General features: G+C 40.8%; 1 protein-coding gene across 1 annotated transcript in view; it reads right to left on the reverse strand.

Annotated features, from left to right (window-relative positions):
* MAGI2 (membrane associated guanylate kinase, WW and PDZ domain containing 2) overlaps positions 1 to 27,486 on the reverse strand; it is a 1,285,084-nt gene that overhangs the window by 149,372 nt on the left and 1,108,226 nt on the right. The window contains exons 11-12 of the mRNA XM_073899397.1: positions 7,663 to 7,694; positions 1,125 to 1,311 (exon numbers count right to left, since the gene is read on the reverse strand). Of these exons, the coding sequence (XP_073755498.1) occupies positions 1,125 to 1,311; positions 7,663 to 7,694 (219 nt within the window). The remainder of the gene's footprint in view (positions 1 to 1,124; positions 1,312 to 7,662; positions 7,695 to 27,486) is intronic.

A 27,486-nucleotide genomic window follows, 5' to 3' on the forward strand; every position in this document is an offset into this window, starting at 1 on the left:
CTATTTTATCAATGAAGACTGCTTTTACAGAGGGTTATAGAGGACGGGGAAAAGGTATTTTGTCTCCTCTTCCCCTTACCAGTTGGGTGCATAATTCTCAGCCCCTGAGCTCATAAAGAATAAACAGATTTCAGATCCTCTGCGGTGACACACAGTTTAAAACTTGCTATTCATGTTTCAGATGATAAAGCTGGAGAGAAAACATTGGAGGAACACAGAGACAAAGGAAGTCAGCAGCCTGTAAAAGGGAATGCGGGGGACCAAACACTTCTCACTGGCCTAGGTTTCTTGATCCATTTATTTAGGTTCATATTATACTGTGCATTTCCCTCACAGATTATACAGTCGTGCCATTCAGATTCCTGGCCACTAACATTTGGAAGAGATGACCTGTCAGATGGTGCAAAGAGGCACGAGGAACATATATGCAATATTCAAAACCTTTGTTTTCTAATATTTATAAAGTGCAATGAAATAACTTTAGGGGACCTTCAAATAGGATGACAAGTGCATACACGATATTTTGTTTTATGACTGAATGGGCCCCACCGCATTAAAGGGGCCCCACTGTGTTAAATGAGAAGCAGAAGTTTTGGGTAGAAATGATTGGCACCTGGCTCTCTGCTGGTTTCAGAACCATTACTTTCATGATTGTGAGTTGGAAGGACTCGCTTAACGTTTACTCATGGCCCTAAATTCTTCAATGATTGCATTCAAAAAAATATCTAAGCTGCAGACTCAAGATCAGATTGCACATAAAAATCCCAAACATTTATCTTATTATTTGGTGACTTAAACAAAACTATCCACCTCTTCTGCCACCCCTCCCCTGTCCTTCCCACCAAATACATTCCTGATTTTCCTCAGGGGCTTAGAGGGAAAACAGTAGGAAATAAAATATAAAATCAAAAGATATAAGGTTTGTGGTTTTTTTTTTTCTTTTTGAATCGACAGGCTTTTTTTTTTTTTTTAAAAGAAAAGTTTAGATCAGCTGGCTCTACTTTTGAGATACTTTTTGAACCTCAGAATATAAAATCATGCCAGATCATCTCAGCTTCAATATATCTCTTGGCAGGGCTTCAGCTATTATTAATGTACCCGTGTTTTATGTGGCTTTCACTTACGCCTACTTTCATATATCGCTCTAGATTTCTCGTAGAGCTCGTATGGGTCAGGCTTCCTTGGGTCAAAGGCCTCTGAGTCAGGAAAGGAAGTCCTGTGAAGGGCGGGCGGGAAGGGCAGGTTCTGCGGTATGGCCGGAGCAGATAAACTCGTTTGAGGACTGCCTTGATTCTCCCAGCGGTCCATTATCTGGAAAGCGAAAGAGAACACAAGATGGCTGAATTCTTCGTTGTCACATACCACAACCCTCCCCCTTTAAATTAGACTCTCCTGCCCTGTGGACTTTCCTTAGTTAGACCTTCTTGCCCTGTGGACGTTTCTTCCATGAACCATTTACAACTTGGGACCAAGTGTGAGAAAAGATCCTGTGTCTCTATATTAAAGTACCGTAGATGGTACTCAACATGAGTGGTGCCTGACTTTTGAATGCAAACACATATAATCTTGTCACCTATTGCTGGTAATCTCCAGCAAATCACTTAATCTCTCTGAGCGTTTTTTCCTCCTACATGAGAAAGGTAACATGGGTCTCAAGATAGCTTTACACATAAGTGTATAGAAATGTGTGGAACTGGCCCTGATACATTACACCATCTTTACTAAAACAGAAGAGAATAAAGTGGTCTCCACGTATTCTTTTGACACCTACACATATCCCAATAATCTCCTATCCCTAAACATTCGGTCACTTTCCTTACAGTTCGAAGTAATCATGCAACCATCTGGGATTTATGAATTGTTCCAAGTCTTCTGTGAAGCCTCATTTTCTGCCGATCTGGCAGTTTCTTCCTCAAAATGCTACTGCTGAGGTTGCTACCACTACAGTTTATTAAAGATCTCTAGAACACTTCCCAGTTTACCATGTTTTCTCACACAGTGTACCTGCTTTGACCAGCACCATGGCCCCATGAGGTAGATAAGGCAGGGACTCATATCCTTTAGTCAAGTAGAAAGCCGGGCTAACTGGGATGACCTGTTTGTACCACCAACTTCACCTTCATGCGATAGTCAACTGATTCAAACTCAACTTGTACTTTTCTGCTTTGAATAAACCTGCTCTATGTAGAACTTAGATCAGGTTATCCTTTGGTCTAAAATTCTGCCTTGGGTCAGCATGGTCTTCAGGCTAAAGGCTAAGCTCCCCGCTGGGGCATTAGTGGCTCCTCCGGTTTTGCCCGCTGTCCTCATACTCACTAATGGTCTCTCCTCTCATTCTCCAGGATCCATTGATTCTCTCCTGCCTCTGAACCTTTGCGTGCTTTCTTCATTTCTCCTTCTACCTGCAAACCTTTATCCATTTTCCACTTTTTCACCTCCCTTCCTCCTTTTACCTGGGGGCTACTAGACTCAGAGGAGATGTCTCCTCTGGAAGGCCTTTGCTGACCATTCCTGAACCGGTGCTGGACGCTCCCACGGCACCTCTACCCACCCCTCACACCCAACACTCATGAGACTTCAGGATAATGGCAAGTCTACCTATGTCTCCCCAAATAGCACACGTTGGGGACAGATCCTGGGGACAGAGTCTTCCTCATTGTTGTATTACTGACACATGGTTAAGCTCAGAAAATGTTAATTTAGTGAATGAAGGAAATATCAATGGTCAGCTGTTCTTTTTTTTCCCCCCAATCTAGCTGACTCATAACCGTTCTTTTTTAAAAGACAGACAAACAAACAAGCTAGCTTTGATACATACTGTTTTGAGCTTGGCAGGATTACAACTTTCTGTCCCCTACTGACCTGCCCTGCTTTTGTTTCCATGCTGGCTATACCTCGGTTAGGGTTCCTACACCAGCTCTGGTTTATCAGTTATAAATATTTTAAAGTTGGAGGGAATGTGAGGTAACATGTACTGTGCATGTCACTTTGTAAAACAAAGTTCCCTGTGACTTGTTCACCTACCTGGGGCTGTGGCAGGTGTCGAGTGAGCCAGCAAACTATGAAAGAAACGGGTCACTGGTCTGTCTCTCAGTAAGACTGATACTATGGTCTGAATGTTTGGGTCCCCTCCCAATTTATATGTTAAAATTCTAATGCCCAAGGTGATGGTACTAGAAGGTGGGCCCTTTAGCTGAGGGGGGGGAGGGGAGGGGGTGATTAGGTCATGAGGGCGGAGCCCGCATGAAGGGGATGAGTGCCTTTATTAAAGGAGACTCAGCGTTCTGAAGACCCTTCTGCCAGTTGACGTTACAAAGAAAAGACGGACATCTAGGAAGTGGACTCTCACCAGACACTGAATCCGCCAGCGCCTTGACCTTGGACTTCCAGCCTCGAGAACTCTGAGGAATAAACTGCTCTTGTTTAGAAGCCACCCGGTCTATGGTACTGCAGTCTGAAGGCACTAAGACAATTGGCTCCATTTTCATTTGTTTTCTGTATGGGTTACTGACCAAGATTTCATTTGAACAAAGTTTCTATACCTAATGAGGATGGAAAAATCCCTAGTTGAGCTCAATTCCCTAATATTAAACATAATCTCGAAAGCGCAAAGAGGTCCAGCAGCTGTCAGCAGCAGACCCCGGGTCAACCCAATTTGTAACTCTAACGGGAGTGCTTTTTACAGTAATACATTGAGGGGAATAACTGGCAAATTTGCTTAGAATTTTCGCTAATGTTCTGCTTAGGGGGCCTTTTGCTCCCATTTAGTAAAAATCTGCACTTCATAATTCATTTGAGAGCAAAACTCATCTAGGAAGCCATTCTGGGTTTCTTTGGTCATCTATTCTCTGTGTCTTTGCTATGATGAGAAGACCCACATTTGTGGCTAAAGTCATATTCTTTTTCAATTTTTCAAAGTTACTGGCGTTAGGCACCAGGCGGATGCACTGTGGCTGTGACTTTCTCCCTTCTGTTTCTAAAGATAAGATACTAAATTCTACACAGTAAGTAAGTTAGATATGTGGACTGAGCAGCTGTAGAATCCCACTCGTCATCAGAGCGCCTCAGCAAATGTCTATTTCTTTCTCTCATCCTCTACTGAGGGTGAGCTGATACATAGGTCTTGCTGGTATATGTATTGTTCATGTGCAATCATTGGAGCAAACATGCTTCAGGTGAAATATTAGTACTTCTAAAAAACATTCTTAAAACTACAGAACAAATAATGCTTTAGGCATTGTTGGGAAGGTTACAGGGGCAGAATGACAAATTCTACAATTTCTATAGCACAGAAGCAGGGGAATTAGTCAAGAGTCCAATTTATGCTTAGGAAAGCATTCACAACATCTTGCTGTGACATTCATCAACCCTTGAGTCACTCTGTCAGGCTTTCTTAAAAGACTGTAGAGCAGAAAATCACTGTGCCCATGAAATAACTGAAGAAGCAGACTTGCAGTGCTATAGCTCCCCACCCCCAGATTGAGTTCTTTGTTGGCTTCAACCCCAAAGACCATGGCGCAAACTGCCTGCCCTGGGGTCAGAGGTTCCCCTCTGCTCACTGGGACTGGTGTGCTGATCTGACAGCATCTTTTGAAGGGTGCACTCTGTTGACTTCTTACTTTCTTAGACAACGTGGTCTCTGGACTTCTGCTTTCCAGCTGGGACACTCTGCTCACTTGTTCCTCTCAACCTTCTTGAACGCCCTAGATTCTGATCCTGTCTCTTTGCCCAGGCCCTTGGACCTCACTTGTTTCACCTAGTGTTTTCCTGACCTTGGCTTGTCTAGAGTTGTGCTTCTGCCAGACATTTACCTCTCATAGGCTTCTGAATGGGCCTTGTACAGTCCCAGTGGTGTTCAAACCTAGGCATCTCACTAGGGTAAGGAAAAATGGAAATGAGGTTGTTTTCAATATCTGGGGGAAACCTTGTATCTCTGCTGGCTGTGGTGAATGAATGAATGTCTGACTGTATGAAGGTATAGTCAGTCACTGAATTATCTGCGGACAGAGTGGACATATATTCCACAACATGGCCTCAAACGGTAAAACAGGAAAACCGAATCATGATGCAACTACCTTCTGATCGCGGGAGCACACTGTGAATAGAGGGCTTGTGAATGAGGCAGCGCCCCACCTCCCATGAAGTACTCTATTGAGAAACTGTTTGCTTCCTATAGAAGCGGGGGTAGTCTAAATGTACCCCCTCACTAATTTAGGGCAGGGCTGGCATATGAAGGCATTTGATTTGATTCTGTACTTGAAGAATGAACTTGGATTCCTTCCAGATGGAGAGCATGAGAACTCACTACAATTAGGGGTATATTACTTGTTACGAAATGACTGTCTCAACATGGATTAGCTTAAGATGTAGATCAAGTAAGACAGCAGAGGCTTAGGAAGTGACACAGGACCAGGAGGAGGGGAGATCTCACACAGGATAACATTTCCTTGTCCTGACTACAGATGTCATCAATCCTGAGAGGAGAGAGTATATAAATCCATATACTGTGGGTATATATGTATATATTTGTTTAGATGAATACTTCAGCAAACTATGTTCATTTTATAGAGTCAGTAATTGATTAAGGTTTCATGTATGGAGTGTTTGCTCTCTAGGATAACAGTACTTTATATTTTTGAGCTCAATATATTTTAGAGGTACTGTTTTAAGCAACTTACATGGACTGAGACTCTTCATGATGACTATATGAGTGGGGTACTATTATTGTTCCCGTTTTACAGGTAGAACCTGAGATACTGACAACTTAAGAGGCTAGTGGAAGGCCATATAGCTACTAAGGAGAAGCAGCAAAGTTTGAACCCAGGCAGTATGCCTTCAGAGCCTGTGCCCCAGAACGTGTATCATACTGCTTCTCATTACAGTCCTTAGTCTAAAGAGCTTCTGGTGGATACAGGAGGACATTCAATCGACAGTCCTATATCCTCACTCAGTCTAGAACCTGGAAGTCCAAGCCTTAGCTTTTGTAGGGATGTGTAGGTTCAGGATTAATTGTAAATTAAGTTCCATAAAACCTTTTTTGGAATTATTGACTATGGATGTAATTACTATAATGACAGAAAATGCTGTAATTATGCCAAATGGCGTAATTTGTGTAAATGTGGTACACATAAGGAAATCACTAAATATCATAACTGTAGCACCATGATGAAGTTGCAAGTTTCCTTGTTAAATTAGATAAAGATGTGTATAACCACAGAGCACAGATTAACTTTGGCGATGAAAGGAAGAAATTATTTAAATATTTACCTCTTTAAATGTTGGCCAAGATAAAACAAATTTCATTTTTTTCAACATTTTAAAACCCCCTCTTTTCAAACCACGCACATCACTAAATGGTTTGCTAAACCCAAATAGGCCCAGTTTCCCCATCCGATAGTCTCTGTGGACCAGATGAGACCAATCCTAAAGGAGGACATGCTTGATGAGGAGGTTCTGCAGCTCTGAGAGATCAGTCCCTCATCTCCAGCTTCCAGTTTCCTTATGTCTCTTTGAGAGAAACCCAGAGCTTGGGCATATGACAGGGCTCAATAATACTTCACTTTCACATCTTCAAACCATTTCAAGGCTTATTATTTAATTAAGCCAGTTATTGTACTTGAAAATAACGCAAAATTGTATTACCTCCCTTTGTAAAAGAAGAAAATCAAGCAGTTAAATAGTCTCTCGGTGAAAGAAATAGGAGAAGCATACGTTAAGCCAAGAACTCCCTACTCACTGGCCAGACTTGGGGCCACTTTCATCTGAGCTGCTCAACGTGAGAGGGAAGAAAAGAAGATAGTGGGAGAAGTGATTCCCCGAGTTTTGTTTTTGACTTGCATCACTTTGCTGTAGTTCTCTTCTAGTTGTGAGTTTTAGACATTCCAGGTAGGGCACGGTATTCTAGCCCACCATGAAATGGTATCCCAGAAAACCAGTGCCGGTTCTGGGGACTTGGCCAGTTACTAGTTTCAATCTAACGGCAAGGAAAAATGACTTCTAATTGTGCAGCCGACTTGGCTAACCCAGCCACACAAAAGATTATTAAAATCCACCAGCCTCCTATATCGGCATCAACATTTCAGGATGATTCACGAGGGAACTAGGCCCAGAGAGATTAGGTGATGGCGGACGGAGATCACCAGCTTCTGAAGGAGATGCAGAAGTTGAGTGATTGCCCGGTTTGGTGGAATATGTAGGTCTCTGCAGTATTTGCACACACGTATTTAGCATATACATTCAAATGTAAATATAGACATATAAATATATACAAAGTTAAATTTCTTATGCACCAGACTTAATTTGTAGGTCAAGACCTCTAGGCCTATCATTTGCACTGTGTCTAAAAATTCCACATTAAAAGACTATAGTTATTCCTGACAGGGGAAAAACAAAAGGTTTCTATAGTACACCATATTGAATAGTCTTAATGCCCATACTCTAAGTATATTAAAAAACAGGAAGAATTGCCTTTACAGGAAAGTAAGACATGTTATTTTTGTATTTGTGTGACAAGTACAAGACAAAGAGACTCAGGATTTGTCCTTTTGCCATCACAGAATCTCAGAGGTAAAAGAGATTTTGCAGTCACCCAAATAACTCTTATTTAATGGGATTGTAATAATAACTAGAAATAAAGAAGGAAGCATAATAATTCCAACTTACAGGCTTTGGAGTTTTCCATGGAGAAAAGAAACCTGTAATAAAGAAAACAATATTTGAACTTTGAAAATATAACCTGCCACCACTTATGGGTGGCATGATATTCAGATGATTGCGTTAATATTAATTAGTTGCCTGACAAAATATGCTTCAGTTTTCTTCAAGGAGCTCAAATAATTTCATTGGAATTATGTTAATTATTCTAAGAACACTTCCTTATTTGACGGCTGGGGAGTCTGAAGCACAGAGAAGGTAAAGTGTATGGCAAATGGTCAGCTGCTTTATGAGATCTAAGATTGAGCCATCCTTAGGGATTTCTGTGTCCTGGCCATAGCTGGAGAATGGGGAAGGGGGGGGGGGGGGGGGGGGGAGGGAGGGAGGGACAGAGAGAATATAGACAGAAATTAAATTCTTCAAGGTAAATACCTTTGCTTAGTACAAAAATAATTCTGCTTTGTGTACCTTCTTTATGTGGTTAAAAAGGAATCAACAAGGGTGCCTGGGTGGCTCAGTCGGTTAAGCGACTGCCTTCGGCTCAGGTCATGATCCTGGAGTCCCGGGATCGAGTCTCTCATCGGGCTCCCTGCTCAGCAGGGAGTCTGCCTCTCCCTCTGACCTTCTTCCCTCTCATGCTCTCTCTCTACCATTCTCTCTCTCTCTCAATAAATAAATAAAAATCTTAAAAAAAAAAAGGAATCAACAAGCCTTCATGAGTCCTACATTTTTTTTTTTTCTGTTTTTACTTTTATTTGCGTTTACTTTATGCAGAATTTACTCCCGGGCCATAAGTTTTTGTTTCTTCAGTTTCTTCTGGGGTATCTTTTTCTTCTGTGCAACCTCCTCTACCGGTTTAGGACCAGTCTGCTCTTTTTCAGTAAGGATCATCTTGACGTGGCAGGAGGGCTCACGTCTGGGTTAATCTGGCCATAAGCCCTGTAAGTTCCACGCTGCGTCTGGGGGCTTTGTTCACCTGGATGTGCTCAATGACCAGAGCATCTACATCTAAACCCTTCAGTTCAGCATTACTGTCCGCATTATTAAGCACGTGCAGTAAAAATTCAGCCTTCTTTTTGGCTCATGGACCCTGTGTCCGGCCCCACTGTTTGGCCCGGGCACACCTACCACCTCCACCAGGGTGGCCACGGAATATCACACATTGCTTCTGCAGAGGGACATCCTTTAGACACCGGGTAGCTTTTCAGATCTGCATACCCCTGATGGCCTGGGCAGTTTCACGTGTGTTCTTAAAGTGACCATGGAGATTTGAACCCCTTGATTTGCATGATTTTGTAGGGTTTTCTGGGTCAAGTGAATAGCGAACTGTTTTCAGAGATCACCTCGGGCCGCTTACGGAAGAGCTCATTAGTCCTAAATTTAAAAATAATGTCTATACCTATATTACAAATCAGATTCTAGTGTATAAAGGCATAACTCTTTGGGGACTGTTCTCTCACGGAGACCTTCTCTGAGCAGGTATCTATTTATTATGCTAGTGCCAGCAATGCTGTGCTTGAAGAAGCAGCTCAAACTGTTGGTTAATTGAATGACTCATGTATCAACAAAGCCATGCTTCCCCCCCGCCCCCGATTTACTGAGCAACTTTTATGATCACAAATGGTATGTAGACTGGACTGTCTCTGTTGTGATCCAAATGGCCATTTAGATAATGAAAAGCAAAAGACAGATTAACTCCCCTTCCTTTTTTCCTTTTATTATTATCATCATACGGTATCAGTTTTTTAAAAAGTAGTAAAAACAAGCTTAAAAATAATGGTGGGGAGGAGGGCGGTCAACATATACTGGGCCTAGTAAGCCAAAACAGAACAATTTTGCTCATGTTAATCTTAGTTGGTATCTGAAAAATGCCCAATAAAAGTGAAATATTAAAAATAAACCACATACTTTGTGTTTATCACCTTAAAAACTGGGATCCTATAAAATGGTAATAGTTGAAAACTAGCCCATTTATAGGAAATACCTGCAGAAATCTGGACAGCCAATTCTTTAGATGCTTAAGCAATCGCACACAGGCATGGCGTATATACTAACTGTACCTCAATGCACGTTGTGAAGACCTGATACTTCATTTAATGAAAAGAGGGAAAGGTATGTAATCTATCAGGTTTCTCAGTTTTCTTTGGAACCCAGAGTTAAATCTAATGCTCAAGTATAATAACCATCCTACCTAAGGAGATGAGAAGAATCAGCTCATCTTACAGATCCTGTAAGTTCTTATCTCTCTTTCCAACTAACGAAAAAAATTCTGTTCGACATGTGGTTCGATTGTAACTTAATTATAAGGATCTAATCACATCTTTTTTTGGAAGCAGCTGAGAGTGAAAATTACAGATAAATAAATACATTTGTCTCCTTGACTTACTCTGTAAAAATGTCAACAAAAACAAATTGACCGCTAAGTCTACAGGAAAAAAAAATGTAACCTATTGGCCAATTAACCATTATTTTCAGTGAAGGATAAAATCTATTTGTTGATTTATGCAATTGCCAGCAACAGGTCTTCTGCAAAAGATGTCATCTGTACATTCTCAAAATGTCAAAACATTCAATTATTTCCTCTGCTTTCTTTGCATCATCACCTTCTTCCTGGAGCGCCAGAACGGATTTTGAGTATTTGCTGTTTTATATTTGTAAGGTGCTGGGAGTTTCTTAGACTTTGATACAAATGTATTGAAAATGGTCGTTCTGTTATGGAGCTCTCGCCTCCGCGTGGGACATTATGCTAAAAGATGATGAGGAGGCTCCAGAGGCTCTGGAAAATGTGTAATCATCTGACCTCTCAGCAGTTATGGTCCTAGAACTAAAATGGCATAAGAGCGCCACTGGCCAAGATCAGACAAGGAGAGAGGGATGTTTAATGTCACCACCTTTCATCAGAGGTAATTTGGCTTCCCATTCTTTTAAGGCTGTTTCATTTAGTCTGACCCCAGACCATTGGCGTGACCCGGGGCTTCTTTCCTGCTCCTATTATGGCAGTTTCTGGAATATTTCTAATGCTGACTTGTGCCGCAGAGCCTTCAGTCTGAAGCAATAGTTAGCTTTTCTGAGACATTGTCAAAAAGAGGCTGGTTGCTAGAGTTAAGTAATTTCAGGTAGTAAGAAATAGTATCAGAATAGATTTCCCCAAATAGAAATAACTTATGTGGCCCTTTGTGTTTCTTCGGCAAATTATCAATTATGCTATAAACATTTAAATGAAGATAAATAGAAAACATTTATCTCAGATATACTTGATTTGGTTTGATTAAGCCAGAAGTTCAAATTTTCTACATGATTAAAGTCCAACTTTCTGTTCAACTCCATTGGAAGAGCTACAGAAATGCTGTAATAGTGTGGAACAAATTAGCATATATTACAAATGTACAATATGTTCTTTTGTAGGATGGCCCCTCTTCGAAACCAAGTTTATTCTAACTAATATTAAAATAAAAACACCAGAAATAAAGGAAAAACTTTTAAATCTCTATTTCTGTAATTTTTCTTTTTCTGGAATCATTCTAGTTGGGGATAGATCACAGAAGCCAGTTAGGTTTGGTTTGCTCAGGGTATGACTTTTGGGTTTCCCACCACCCATCTCCATAGGGGAACAGAACAAGGATCTAGATAACTTTTTCTTAATCTTTCAGAGCTATGAACCTAATTCATACAAAAAGAGTATTTCTTCAAAATAATAGTAACATCACCTTTATGTTTTAGTTTATTTCTGGCCTTTATTTCCCCTACTTCTATAGGAAGCAGTATATTATGTTCCCTTGTGGGAATAAAATTTCTTTATAATGACCCATGTTTTCCATATTATTCATTTATTGATGTATGTTTGTGTGTGCACAAATACAAACATATTTATTTAATCCTTACTCTTAAGACAACAAAAGTGAAAGACTTTAAGTTACAGTTATAAGCTAACAAACCATAAATCGGGACATAAAAGGGAAAAAATAAGAGAATAATGGGAAAATTTAGATGCAGCTAATGAGAAAATTTAGATACATTTAATATGAAGCTCAAAGTGGAATTAGGTTTCTAAAATTTTTGTTAGAAACAAAACTAAAATACATATTTAATTCTGCATCTAAAAGCACAGTGAGATGGGCAGAGAAACAGAAGCCCAGTGCAAAGAGCTTAGATGAGAAATTTCAGTACTTGAAAACGGAAGAGAAGACAACACTGATTTCATATTGAAACCTGAATTGAATTCTACATGTCAATAAATACAACTTTTAGTAAACTACAGGAAGATGGTTGTCAGATGAAATACAATATGCTCAGTTAAGTTGGAATTTCAGGAAAATCAGAATGAATGATTTTTTTTTTTAGTATAATATGTCCTGTATAGTGTATGAGATATATGTTATATAGGACATACTTATATAAAAATTTTTTTGTAGTTTATCTGAAATTCAATTTAAATAGGAATTCTGTTTGTTTCAGACAGTGCACATGGGAGTGGGGCGGGGAGGGGCAGAGGGAGAGGGAGAGAGAATCTCAAGCAGGCTCCACACCCAGGTTGGAGCTCAATCTCATGATCCTGAGATCATGACCTTATCAAGAGTCAGACGCTTAATGGACTGAGCCACCCAGGTGCCCCAGAATTCTGTATTTTTTATTTGCTAAATCTGAACACCCTATCAGGGGAACACTTTATATAACTCCATTTAAAAACAAAAACACAATCGTAATGTCTACTGCAGGTAATACCCCATTCAATTAAGTAAGAAACCCAGAAATTACTTAATATTTCCTTTTCTTGCACCCCATCCAATGTTTTATTGTTTTAGAGGAACCGCAGAACATTCCATTTGCTATGCAGATTATTGGCTTCTGTTGGTTGTCTGTCCATCAGCAGCCTTGACGTAGGCTTCCCCTGATGTGATGCAAAACTCCGTGGCCAATGTGAGCATCTTCCAATTGCTTGATGACTGGTAGGCAACACTGCCTTGTTCCCAAGAGGAAAGTTCCACAAAGTGGCTCTTTTCAAAACCTACTTCTGACACATGATACCCAGAATGAAAAAATATCAATATATTTACAGTAGCTCTGAAGGAGAGCCCCTTTCTAGTGTGCGTTTGTAAGTTGTTTGGTAAGATTTTTTTTTATTATTATTTATTTTCACACAGCAACAACATGTTGAAATTTTAAAATCACCCCAATTTGAGTAAGAGATCAAAACACAATGAGGAACAACTTAGATCAGAGAGTTCCATGATGATATCTTCAATTTGGAATAATGCCAAGACAATTTTTTCCCCAGATTTCTAGAAATTTCCCCAAACAGAACTAAATCTTTCAATATGCCTCTATACTCCATTTGACAGATTGAACTTCCATTTGCAGAATGTGAAATGGGTTCTCCTTCAACTGAAGTACTTTGTACAACATATGACTCTGGTTTTGAAGATTATCATTACAGTTTCATGTATTTTCTAGGGAATTGTGCAGTTACAAAAATGACAGAGATGCAGGGGAAATGTTTTATATTTTTCTTTTTCTTTAAGCAATAGAAAAGAAGTAGGAGGCACTTTGAAATAAAAACCCGTTTCACTGCAGATGTCCACGCCCTGGTTTTTTAAGAACTGTGTTCTGTTTTGCTTAAAAAAGAAGGAAGGTACAATAATGTGAACGTACTTAGCACTACTGAACCTGTCCACTTAAATATGATTAACATGGCAAATTTTGTTATGTCTATTTCACTATTATTTAAAAAAAAAAGAAAAAGAAAACCATAAAAGAGGGAAAAGAAGAAAAGCAGAACAAAAGTATGTGCATATTGCCTGCATGTGAGAGAGAATAAAAGAGTAAGAAAGAGAATTTCTTTTTTATAGTTTCTGTGGTATCCTGCTGGAGGATAAGAAACTCACCTGGGCACCCACACAGATCCTTCCACCTCTAAAGTTATCCTGTCTCATAAAGGATTAGAGGCAATAAAGGAAACTCATGTTCTTACTACATTTCTGAAAATATTTCAGGGACTGTTAGAAAGTCTTCCAATAGAGGGAATCATTTTTTTGAAGTTTCCCAAAGGGGGAAAATGTCCCAGGGTTTTTAGAATCTCCTGTTAGGGCTAATTTGAGGGAGAAAAATACCACTAATAAAATTAATCTTTAATTTAAGGATTCTCCCATTATGCAACAGCCTGGCAAATTTTCCATCAAAAATTCAGCCTTTGGTAAATGTAAGCCAGCAGGGTAACCAAAGGACTACTAAAAAAAAAAAAAAAAAAAAAAAAAAAAGTAGTTTAATGATATTACTTTTTTCCTGGGTTTTGACTGATTCATGTATGTCTTATTAAAATTCATTAAATGAGTTAAACCCTGCAGTTCCTTTAGATAATTTGTTTAAACTACTCGAAGTCAGAAAGGGGCATTTTTTTCTTAATGAAAGTGACATGGGCCAACCCCCACCCCCCCCGCAACCTTTCCATTACACAAGCATGCTGGTGGTGGTACCCAAACCTCCTATCACCAACTTTCAGCCAATCACAATACTCAATTTACAAAGAAAAATTCAAACTGGTTGCCATCTTTGGCCAGAATCTGTTTTTATGTGGTAAGCTGAGGCTCTCTCTGCAATGTTTTAAAAATGATCCTGTCTGCATCTTTTAAATAAAAGTGTTTTTCTCATAAACACCATAAAGCTGTTTTTGAATAGCATTTTCCCCCTGGCTTTGTTCCTTATGGAGCGAGCAGTCTGACCATTTAAAGTAATCCCAATGAGTATCTAGAAAGGATAAGTCTGCACATGTTGTCTTCTGATAAAGTCAGCTACATAAAGGATGTGTTCAAAATAAAGCAGGCCAGGTGAATAGCCTTGAACAGGAATAAAGGCCTGCAGGGAAAGAGGAAGCAGTGTGTCAGGGAGGCTAAAACTCAGAGTGAGGTGAGGCTTGCAGAACATATTAACAACTACAAAGGGGATTTTCTTTATGTTCTGACCAGAACCAAGAGCAGCGAAGAGATAAACTGCTCTGTCTGTTTATAGCACGCTGTAAACAGTTGGCAAAGAAAATATGGAAGGATAGCAATACCCGTAAACAGAAAATTTCAATTCTGAGAATAATATTTTTTTTAAAAATGATGAATATATAGCATCAAGTATTTTTATTTTTTAAGAAACCTGTCTAGAAACATCTTTAAGTGGTTTCAGAAAGATTATATGTCTGTTTCGCTTTGCATCAACGTTAAATATTTATTGAGCTGTGGGTGTCTCACAAGCCCCATTAATTCAACATAGTGAAAGTGGAACCCTTGATCATTTCCCCCAAATCTTCTCTTCTGTGTTCCTCATTTTGGTAAATGTCACTTGCCCTTCCGAGTTTTAAAGACAGGGGCCTGAATGTCATTCTTAACGCCTCCGTCTCCCTCACTTCCTTGTCACCAAATCCGGTTTTACCTCCCAAATCTATTTCAGGTGTACACTTCTTTCCATCTCCACGGCCACCACTGTAATCCACACTCAGCATCATCTACTGCCTGAATCGAAGCAACAGCAAATTTGCTCTGTCACAGAATCTGATTATGCTTAAAATCCCTCAATGGATTCCCACTGAATTTAGGATAAAACACAAAACCTATCAATTGGTCCCCACTTACTATTCCCCAGAGGCCTCATGGGTCACTGCCCTTCACTCACTGGATTTCCTTGAATAAGTCAGACTTTTCTAACCACAGGGACTTTGCACAGGCTCCCTCATTTGCCCACACTTTCTTACCCTCCACACAGCTCTCTCTCTTTAGGTGTCAGCTTAAACAACCCCTCCTCACAGAAGATGTCCCTGACCTTTTATTTTTTATTTTTTTAAGGATTTATTTGAGAGAGAGAGAGAGAGAGAGAGAGAGAGAGAGAGAGAGAGAGAGAAAGAGTGAATGAGCAGGGAGAGGGGCAGAAGAAGAGGGAGAGAGAGAGAATCCTCAAGCAAACTCCCTGCTGAGCACAGACCCTGATGCGGGGCTCGATCCCAGGACCCCAAGATCAAGACCTGAGCCGAAGGCAGTCGCTTAACCATCAGAGCCACCCAAGTGCCCCCTGACCTTTTATTTTAAATCAAAGCTCTCTATTATAATTTTTCATTGTATCCTGTAGTTTTCCTATATTTACAAAATTGTATTCATGTGACTATATTTGTGAAATTATTAGTTTAATGCCCATCTCCCCAACTAGAGTATAAATTCCATCCGGGGAGGGATAATATCTATTTTGCTCACAGTGTACGCCTAGTACTTTACACAATGCCTGACACATAGTAGATACTTCAACAGACATATCTGAATGAATTGATCATAGTAGTGAAGGGTGTGTGAGGAGGGTAGAAAAAAAGAGACAGAGTTGTAAGATACTTAAGAAAACGGATGAGGCATGGTGATCTGTGGGGGGTGGAGGACGATATAAAGGAGAAGATGAAATCTTCTCTGATTTGTAGCTTTGGAACCTGTATAGATGATGGTGTCCTTAGCTAAAGTTCAGGAAAAGAAGCTTCTGTGAGTGGAGTATAGTGAAATGAGTTTGGGGCACCTTTGATAGTTTGGGTTCAGGCAAAGAAGTTGTGAGTCGTGGGCTCTATTGTCTGGTGATTGGCAGAAGGCTCAGGATAAGAGATGTACTGTGTCAGGTTAAACTTCAAATACTGTGCAGCATGAATGAAACCTCCTTAGGGTATGCAGAAGAATGAATGAAGTGCCTGAGAAGTAATAGAGAGCCAAGTAAAGAGAAAGTTTCAAGAAGTCATAAATGGAAATACTCATAAAACAAGGTTTTAAGTGGACCATCAAACAGGAGGGTCACTGGTGGCCTCTGTGGAAGCAGTTTAATTCCTATGAGAGGGGCGGAAATCAGATTTCAGTGGATTTGAATGAAAGGTAAGGGAGGAAGTGGAACTGAGAAACAGCTATGGGGTTGAAGGGATAATGTCACGGTGGTCCGCCCCCCATCCCCATCAAAGGAAGATTGGGGGACAGCATGCTTACATTCAGATGAGAAGGTATCTGAACAGAGATAGTCTAGAGACTCAGGGTAATTGGTGAAATTATTTCATGAGGAAAGAGGATGGGATCTAGAGCACAAAAGAAGGAATTGACCTTGAGAGAGAAGAAGCATCCAAGTTCTCATCAAGAGGCTGGAGCAGATCGTGTGTGTGTGTGTGTGTGTGTGTGTGCGCGTGTGTGTGTGTGTGATTCCCCAGGGTCTACCCTGCGGTGGTGGGGGGAGGCCTGCAGGGGAAGGGACTGGATAGGAGAATTCACTCACAGTGGCTGAAAGTGGCAAAATCAATGGGGGGGGTTCGTAGGGGTTCTGGTCATGCAAGTAGACTGGAGGAGAGAACAGAAATAACCTGTGTTCAGGGGATGAGGCAAAGATGTAAACAGAACAGTTCCAAGGCAGTATAGCAGAGAAGTTATGCACACACAGCATGGGATAAAACGGACCTGGGTTCTAGTCCTGGCTCCGTCTCTCCCTAGTAACGTCATCTCGTGTGACATCTACTACCAGGATTGACTCCTGGGCTCTGAGTGAGACCCTGGGTCTGCTTAGTGGCCCCTACTGGAGTGAGCATGAGCAATCCCCTAATCTCTCTACAGCTCAGATTCCTTATCGATAACAAAGTAAAGATAATAATAGGTCTTATTTTAGTGAGAACTTAATGCACTTTACATGTTATCGACATAAAATGGTGCACAGTTCCATTTAATGCTTTTGATGCATTTTAAATTCTTTTTCTACAAATTAGAGGTGTGTTTTTCAGAAAGAGGTTCAACAATTTATTGTCACAACAGGTGCACATTAATTTCTTAGTTATTTTAGGCTTTTTGCCCTTTTAAACTTCCTTTTAAGTTCTTTTAAGCCGCCTTTTGCTATGTGGAGTATGGCTTGCTTTGACTTGCTTTGAACAATTTTTTTTTTTGCCTTAAACTAAGCAAACTGTTGTTCTAATCCCATTAGTTTCCCATCGAGTTCCTACTGGTCTTGGCTAGAGGAGTAAGGTAGCCCACACTGACCTCACTCAACAGTCCTTATGCTTCAATATAAACTATACCCTCGGTTTGTAATGATTACATTATAATTATTTCTTTATGAATTGTTTCTAGCTTTGCATTTTCCTATAACTATTTATATAATGGTTCCTTAGACTTAATCAATAAACTGGTTTTAATGTTCATCACAATTCATTTTATTCCACTATTTCTCCTTTTTTGGATTTTGAATTTTGGTAGAAGACCAAAAGGCATATGTCCTCAAATTTTTTAGAAACAGCATATTTGATGTCATAGTTAAAATAGTGGTCTTTTCAACGGGTCTATACCTTAATCCTTGGAACCTATATATCTATTACTTTACACGGCAAGAGAGATTTTGCACATGTGATTAAGGTTAAGGACCTTGAGGCTGGGAGAGTATCTTGGATTATCTGGGTGGGCTCAATCCAATCATCTAAGTCCTTAAAAATGGAGAACTTTCCTGGCTGCAGGGGGAGAGAGATGGTGGGATGAGGAGGGCTCAACTTGCCATTGGCTTTGAAGACAGGAAAAAGGCCACAGGTTGTGGAATACAGGAGGCCTTTAGAAACTCAAACTGGAAAAGACAAGGAAATGGATTTTCCTCTAGAGATTCCAGAAAAGACTGCCTGCATGCCGACATGCTGATTTTAACCCAATGAGACCCGTGTTGGGTTTCTGAGCTATCATGCTATCAGATAGTAAGTCTATGTTGTCTTAAGCCACTAAGTTTGTAGTCATTTATTGTAGCAATAATAGGAATCCTAAATATGTAGTATCTTCTCTAAGCACTTTCTAGTTTCACTAATGAATTCTGATACCACAATTTCTTTCTTTTAAACTCTGGGATTTTTTTTTTTCTATTGTTCTCTGACATTTAGTAATGTCAAGGACAAGCCCGGATGCACTCAATTTTTGTTTATTTGCAACTAACTTTTCATTTTCTTATATGAATAATTGTATAACATTTTCTTCATCCTTTTAAATTCTTCATAAATTATTAGAATAATCTGAGGTGTGAATTTGTTTTAATAGTTCCCGGAATATAGTGAGTGCATTTGCTTCAGGTTTTCTCTTAAGTCTTTCTCCTCAAGATTTGGTATCTGGGGGTGGATAGAAATGCAAACTCTCAGACTGCTTCATTTTTTTCAGCTTCTCTTTCTTTGTCCATTAATATGTATCAAAAGTAGGTCATGCCCTCCCTTTCTTCCGAGGGGTTATAATCAAAGCTCTTGGTTCAACTTCATTTCCTTTTCCCCTCCTCTGATGAGTCTGACAAAGCTAGAGTTGGCCTTGGAATGGAGACCCCATGTCAAGAGCAGCGTGGCTGGTGGCAGAGTGTTGTGCTTGGGACTGCTGCTGAGAAGGAACACAGCTTGAGATCTGCTCTGTAAATGGAGAGTTGCTCATGTTGGTCTCTCCATCATTAATTTCTTGCAGGACCAGTTTCGCCTATTACTAACTCTAATGAATATTTTAATTTTCAGAGGTAATTCCAAGCTCTCAGATTTGCTTGTTATGGCCTTTTCACTCAGTCAAGCATCACTCTGCTTTTTTTTTTTTTGCACTTCAGCCTGCTCTGCCCATTTCTGTTATTTCTTAAATGTCACATCTTCTAGCATCTGAGGATTCCAAGCACGTTTTCTCCATTTCTTCTGTTTTCTGCAGTAAATCTGGTTCCATGTCATGCTGTTCCTCCTAATCTTTAAGGCTAATTATAATGATCCCTTTCTTGCATGCTTCCCTATTTTGTTATATACCCATGCTGACTTTTAGAACTTCCATTCATTTTAAAAGGGAAGATTTATCCAGAGGCAGGCTCGTGAACTCTATTGCTGCCCGCACGAGTGACTGCGTGACATAACACCAGCTCTGGATTTCACACAACGGTGAACACATGCCCAGTTTGCAGCCAGACTTCCATCGGCAACTGTGTCCTATAGCTTTCCTGGACTGTGTGGAGACCTTCTCTCAACACAACTTCCTCATTTTATTTGCTTGTTTTGGGGAGAAACACTTGTGTCATAAAAAAATCTGTGATGGTCTCTGTCTACTCCCCCTAGGCCTCTTACAGCTCTGCCTCCAACCGTGGTGCTCCGTGTAATAGCGCCACGTGCCCCACGCAGCCGTTTGTCACTGTCCTCTGCTCTACTTTCTGTTACACTGCGCTTTGGGATTTGGGATTTCAGAATTGGTTAAAAGAGAGTGTAGTTGGGGAAAGAGAGCAACTGATTATTCAGTGGGGAGGAGGCTTATTTATTTATTTTTAAAGAGTTTATTTGTCAGAGAGAGAGAGAGCACAAGCAGGGGGAGCTGGAGAGGGAGAGGCAGACTCCCCGTGGAGTAGGGAGCCCGATGTGGGGCTTGATCCCAGGACGCTGGGATCATGACCTAAGCCGAGGGCAGACGCTTAACCGACTGAGCCACCCAGGCATCCCGGGTGGGGAAGAAGTTTAAACACAATTGTCCCTGCCCCATAAACCAATACCTAAGCAGTCTTATCATTGCTAGAATCTGTGAATCTTGACATTTTCTGTTTTTTTAGTGCTTTACTGGGATGTTGGGAGAAACACGTAGGAGATTTTTTTGACCTGATGTCATTTTAAATAGAACTTCTTAGTAGCGTTAGTCTGTTAATTTAAAGAACAATTTTATCTCTTGTTTATATGTTATATATACATAATATACACACTGCTTATAAACGAACATCTGATATATAGGCAGAACTGACATTTGCTTATTTCCTGTTTTGACTAACTTCACCAGTTAAGGCTTGAAATAAATCTTCATTTAAGGTCCTGGCATCCCTGATTAGCATCACTTAGGCACAGCTCGTGAAGATACAGAACAAATAGCATCACAGGATTGCCCCTGGAATGTATTTTTCAATCAAAATCACAGAACAGAGATAAAAATAAATTTGCTTTGTGGTAGGAATTCTTGGTGCAATTGCGTTTGTTTTTTTATTTCCCACACCCCTCTTTCCTATCCCTTAGGTTCTCCTGTGGGACTCCCCACAGAGAAAGGAAAGATGGTTCTAACGTATCCACCATGGAGCAGAGAGTCATAGCCCGTATCTCAGTACATGAGTCATTGGAAGGAACTTTACTGACCATAGTTTGTAAATCAATGTTTTACATAAAGTGAAGACAAAAGATGCTGCTTTAGTTTGGGTTCTCCCAAAAGCAGACCCTGAGACGGCGACTTGAGTGATCTAGGAAGCATGAATAAAGAAGGAAGAAAGTGAATTAGGGAAGTGAAACTTGCTAATGAGCAGAGAATCACTGCGTGCCCCTGGACTTCTGAGCAACTGTAGGGAACCCACACATCAGAACCTTCCCACTGTGGGGTGGTGAGGCCCAGTATCCTTGACTCTCCTTTGCCCGGTGGGGGATAAGGATCGCTCCTCATAATTCTCCCCCATTTCTGGGTTGTCCCTGCGTAAGGCCAAGGAAGCACCCACAGGGCCAGAGGAAGTTCTCAGAGAATAAGAGACTCCAGTGTGTGAGGCAGGACTCTGTCAGTTTGCTGGAAACGGTCCACAGCTGCCTGTACTCAGGTGAGTGGAAAAGATACAAAGTAGCAGATCTTGTTGACAAAAACAAGCAAACCAAATCTGTGGTAGGAGGAAAAACCAAGTAAGTATGCACTTAGAGTGATTTTTTGGGGAATGAAGGATTTACATCGTGTTAAAGTGGGGATGGCAAATGAGTTTCGACTCTCACGCTGGCTTTGATCACCTGACTGCCTGGAGTGCTGTGTCGAGGAGGATTCTCAAAAAGCTCAGTAGGAAGTGGCATCTTTATCAGTTAGGATCCCAGACATGGAAATGGGAGGACAGAAGGGTGGCATGTGAGCCATGTATTTGCCACCCTGCTTTAAAGTGGAGACTGTTTTTTTGTGTTAATGTAAGTGCTGACTGAGACATCTTTAATGAAATAACAATAAATTCTTCTGCAGACTTGACCTTTCAAAATGCACAGCATGTGGAGTGTCTTCAGTTAATGGGAGGATTCTCCAATTAATGTTATGAATAAGACAGTATCCGGATAAACTTCAAAGGCACAGCAGTTACAACAGGTATTAGCTTTGTCATTTTGCTATATGTTTCAAGTAAACATGCTAATTTATTTTCTCACAGATATGTAGAAAATGAAATGGGGTCATGGTGTTAACGGGAAAATATAAAAGGGATCAAAGGCAGACAATGCTCAGTGGTGTCAGTGCCTAGTCACAGCATCAATGTTGAGACAAGTGTTCATTTTGGCGGTAGGGAGGGTGGCGCGGACATTTAAGTTTTACTCTCTTAGCAAATTTGAATTAGACAATTCAGTGTTAACAACTATGAATGTGTTAATTAACTAGATGGCAGGGATCCTTTCTTTGTGTGTATCAAATCACAATGTACAATTCTATTTGTCAATTATACTTCAATAAAACTGAAAAAAAAGGCCTTGGAGGAAGAAAATAGTCATTAAATTCAAGTGGGGGGAAAATAATTCATCTGTCATAATGTCTTAATGAGGAAAATATTGCCATATACCCTGGGACATGATTTTAACAGCTGAGTCCAAGAATAAGTACAATAGCAAATCTCAATAACTTGTACCATTGCAATTCAAATTGATCTCAAGTCTTGTGGTTATTACTTCCTAAATATTCCTCCATTCTCATCTCCAATGATGCATCTGAGTCCAAACTACCATCAGGCTCTGCCGGCATCCCTACAGCCAATGAACCTCCTTCCATCTGTTCTTCATTCTGTGGTCACAGTCCTCTTTCCAGAGCGTAAATCTGATCATGTTGCTCCCCTACTTAAATCCCTGTAATCAGCTTCCCACTGCATGTAAGAACAAAGGGAAAATCCTTTAGAGAACTTTAATCTGTTCCCCATCCATCTTTCTAGCCTCACCTTGCTCTGGATGCCCACCTGCTTTGCTTTCTCTACTCCGGGGTCAGGAATCTTCTCTCAGTCCTTCAAACCCTTGAGGATCTGGCTCACCATGAGGCCTTTGAATCTGCTTTCCTGCCTGCATCACCAAGTTAACTCCTGTCTACTGTTTAGATCTTGGTTCCAGTGTCATTTCTTCAGGGAAGGCTTTCTGGATTTTTTTAAGCCAAATGCCATGACTAGAAGCTCTCAGGGCTCCAAGAACCTCTGTTCAACATTCCTTTCTTCCCATTTTACAGCTGAGACCACTTACTGGTAAAGGTATGAATTCTTGTGATCGAGAACCTTTTGTCTTTGCCATGAGTCTAAAAAGTTCCCAGATGGCAGGGATTGTATCTGTATTTTTGCTCATCATTGATTCTTCAGCTCCTGGCACAGTATCTAGCCATAGCAGGTGCTCCCCTAAATATTTGTTGAATGAATAACAGAAATGTCAACATGCATTTTTACCAAGACTCAAAAATTTCATTTCTCTCAGAGGAAAATCTCACATTTATTTAGCAGTTTATCATTTAAATAGCACTTGGGGCATATTGTTATATATTCCTTGTGAAATTCCTGTGAAGGAGGTGGGGAAGGAATGATTACACACATCTCACAGAAGAAACCAAGGTTCTGATGGTGTCCTGCCTACAGGCATGCAAGAAGGGGATGGCAGAACCGGGACTCAGCCCACATCCTCTCTGGCTCCCAGTCTAAAATTCCTTTCCCACAAACAGTCTGTCATAGCAGGATGACAGGTTATTATGCAATTAGCGGACTAGTTAACTGCTCTGATCTTGTCCTAAGCTCTTCCAGAATCTTGCAATCTCAACTTGGGTATTGCTTGTTGGTTTTACATTCAGTGGAAGAGAAGTGGCCAGCAGCAGTGACCGCCTAGAGGCCCATGACACTGGGGGCTGTAATAGTGAAGAATGAGTTACTAGGTTCATCATGACCTATTATGTATTTATTTGCTCCTTAGAGATCCCACCAGAAGGAACGTCATCCGAAGATGCTGTTCCACATAGCAAAGAATGTTAACAGAGAGCCTGTGAAGTCTCATATGGGCAGAAGTGGACAAGTGGAAAAGCGGGATAAGACACAGACATCTGGGACTGAAGGAGCCAGATGTTGCTGAGCAGAGAACAAAGCCCCCCAGAACTCTAAATTTTTCCAAAATGTCACTGTATCGCCTTGGGGTTTCATAGATGACAGGATGAAGGGAAGTCTCCTGGGTTGTCAGCAATATGCCATGCTTGGGCCCTGACACATGTATTATAGATTGATAGCATGTTGGAGCCATCAGGGACCTTCCAACCACCTGATTCCTCAATTTACAGATGCAGTCACAGAGTGTGTCTCAGCAAATCATCACAGAGCTGACGACATAACCACTAGATGCATGTGAGCATCACAAGTGACGTGACACTTTCAGAGAAGGGGGTAAAATCCCCTCTTAAACTCTCTTCCTACTAGTCGACCTCTAAGCTAAATAAAACCTCGTTTTGTTTGGGTTTTAATCTTAAGAAAATTAGTGAAGGCGGGGACTACATTTTGCACTGGCAGAGCTATCTTTTGTTAACAATGAACTCTTAGTGAGCCCACAATACATATTTTTCAGTTGGATTAAATTCCAGTAAGTCATCAGATTATTTCTGAGTAATTTCCCATTATCTTTAAGTCACTTAAAAGAAAAGAAACTGGGGTGCCTTGATGGTGTAGCTGGTTAAGCGTCTGACTCTTGGTTTCAGCTCAGGTCGTGATCTCAGGGCCCTAAGATGAAGCCCCACACTGCGCTCAGCGCAGAGTCTGCTTTAGACTCTCTCTCCCTTCCCCTCTGCCCCTCCCCCGCTGTCTCTTGTTGGCACGCTCTCTCTCTCTCTCTCTCTCTCAAAAATAAGTAAGTCTTAAAAAAAAAAAAAAGAAACCTGTGAAAAAGGGAGACTTTCAAGCTTCTAACAACCTCATTGGCTATCTAAAAATAAATAGAATTTGAAAAAGTGTGAGCCACCTTCTGTCACCTGTGCATAACACACCGTTTATGTCACTTGGACCCACCCGGGAACTCTGTGGATCTGTTTGCTTTCTGAAGCCACATTAATACCAAGGGGCTCGTTCTCACCTTGGATTCTCTACACAGTTTCAACTGGGGACGAGACAGGCTACATCTAGATTTTTCCCTAGTAGAATTAATCAGTTACGAACCAAACTTTACAGTAAGAGGTAGCAGCTTACAGCCCGACAGGTGTGTTCCCACAACTGGTACCCTGCTCATACTGTATCTGGTACTTCATGACAGCCAATATTTCATGCCTCCTCTGTCCTCATGCGCTCCTACATGAAGGGGAACTGGAACATTACCTTCCTTCTGTATGGATGAAGGTCAAGCTGGGACTCCAGCCGCTGTGCCTGTTGACGGGCTGCTCTGACTAATGATGACTAATGTTTTACAGAGGAGCATGGAGAACCTGCCGCATCTACCTCTTTAATGAGATCAGGGTTCACTCCTAAGTCCTCATTTTCTCACTTTACTCTTGTTCCCTTGGGGTCTCCTTCACTCTCTGGCTTTAGTTTCTGTCTGCATGAGAATAATCTGTAATGTTGTCTTTCTATTTTTGACCTCTGTTATTTATGCTCCTCAGCCCCACCTGCCCTTCACTTCTCACTCGTTCACTCACTTGTTCATTTACTTTTTCATCATGAAACAGATATTACCAAATGACTACTGCAGACCCAGCTTTGTCTCTCTGGATAGCTTATTGGCTAAAACAAAGGCATTACTTGATTTTGCTGAATGTGCTACACCCGCTTCCTCTGTCCTCATCCCCTTTCCACCACTCACCCACACACTCTCTGGGATGAGCTTATTTATCCCCAGGGCTTCTCCTATTGGTTAAGACTTCTAAACCTGCTTCCAAATCAGCCCATCTCTTCCCTGAGGTCAAGCCCAAGTGTCCATCTGTATCTACGCTGGTCATTCTACAGCGCTCATGCCCAATGATAAATGCAGTCTCTTTCCCCTATGGCTTGTTCCACCTTCCAAAGACCCTCAGTCCATAGATGGCACCCAGTCCTCTAAGCTGGAAACCTGGGGCTCTCCGCAAATCTGTCCTCTCTACCCCTCCACATTCCATTGGTCCTGTGGTTCAAACTCCTGGATATCTCTTATACTGACATCTCCTCTCCATTCTCATGGGGGCTTGAGAACTCTAGAACTTCATACATTGCTTCATACATTTACAGCAATGTAGGCAAGACATTGCTTGCCTACATTGCTGTAAATAACCTCTAACTAACTGGTCACCCCTTTCCTCTATTCTTGCCCTCTGAGTTCATTTTTCCTATCGATGCTAGAGAAATCCTTTTTAAGGCATAAATCTGAGCACATCACTTCTCTTTTCTTCTATACTGGTGTCCCATTTGCTGCAGAATGAAGTCCAAACTCCTTAGCATACAAGCTGCTCCGTGAGCTGGCTGCCGGCAACAATGACAGCCTCATTGTTCATGGAGACTCACCTCACATCCCTCGCTCCATCTGTCCCACTCCACTCGTGGTTCTCAGAATACCCAGGATGTTTGACAACTCTATCTTTGCTCCATCCGCCATGCCCATTTCTATCAGGAATTCCCTCTTCATCCTGTCTTCCTGGCAACAAATGACTTCTTTTGAGCTCTTAGCCTACCTCCTCTGTGAAATGGTCTCACTACTCTCTCTTCCAGCTAGAATTGACCAATCTTTTTTTATTTAAGATTTTATTTGACAGAGAGAGAGAGAGAGAGAGAGCGAGCATGAGCTGGGGGAGTGGCAGGCAGAGGGAGAGGGAGAAGCAGATTCCCTGCTGACCAGAGAGCCTGACATGGGGCTTGATCTCAGGACCCTGACATCATGACTGGAGCCGAAGGCAGATGCTTAACCAGCTGAGCCACCCAGATACCCTAGAACTGACCAGTCTTATCTCTGTGTCCTCAATGGCATCCTGGCTGCACCTCTATCACAGCATCTGGAATACATCAGGGCACTTTTTTTTTTTAATTCAAAGATGATAAATTTCATTTACTGTAAAAGCAATTTAAGAATATCCAGTTAAAATCTTATCCCAATGCTACCTACCCAACACAACCAAAAAACAGTTATACACTTTTACTTTAGGGATAAGGATATAAAGCAAGAAAGACCACATCAAGGACCACATCAGAAAGACAAAGGGTTCTTAGGTCTCCTTCAGGTCAGAACAGAGGGCACAATAAGATTAGAGCACTGTGTCTATTAGGTGCCACAGTCTAGACTGCTGAGTAGAATATGTAAGTCTCTTGAAGGCAGCGGTTGTATTCTCTTTATCTTTGCATCCCCAGTGCCTACAAAATCAGTAGGTAGTTAATGGATACCTTCAATCATTCAATGAATGCTTGCCAAATAAATAAATTACAAAGATATTTATTATGAGAAACAATTCTACAGTTTGATATTTTGTCCATTTTTAAAAATTATTTTTATTGTTAGCTATAATTAATTATTGTTAAAATATTTTATTATTTTATTGTTAATGTTTCATGTCCTCCATTTCCCTTCAATGGAAGATCAGAACAAGGGAAAGCCAGCTTATATTTCAGCACAAGGCACACATTAGCTTAAGTAACTTGACCATGAGACTGTAAAGGAAGAGAATTGCAGAATTTTAGAACTAGAATGGACGGAAGCAAATATTTTCTCTAATTTTTTCATTATACAGATGTACCATGAGGTCACATAGCTAATTAATGGCAGAACTGGGACAAGATCTTCATTCAGTGGCCTTATCACGTGGTCATATTAGAGAAGTAGTTTTTATTGAGCTTTGATTATGTGCCAGGCACTGCTGTGGGTCACATATAGATTTTTACCCCTGGTCT

Source organism: Callorhinus ursinus, unplaced genomic scaffold (assembly GCF_003265705.2).
Source record: "Callorhinus ursinus isolate GAN/ISIS: 27379988/994484 unplaced genomic scaffold, GSC_fseal_2.0 scaffold12, whole genome shotgun sequence".
In the NCBI taxonomy this organism is placed as follows: Eukaryota; Metazoa; Chordata; class Mammalia; order Carnivora; family Otariidae; genus Callorhinus; species Callorhinus ursinus.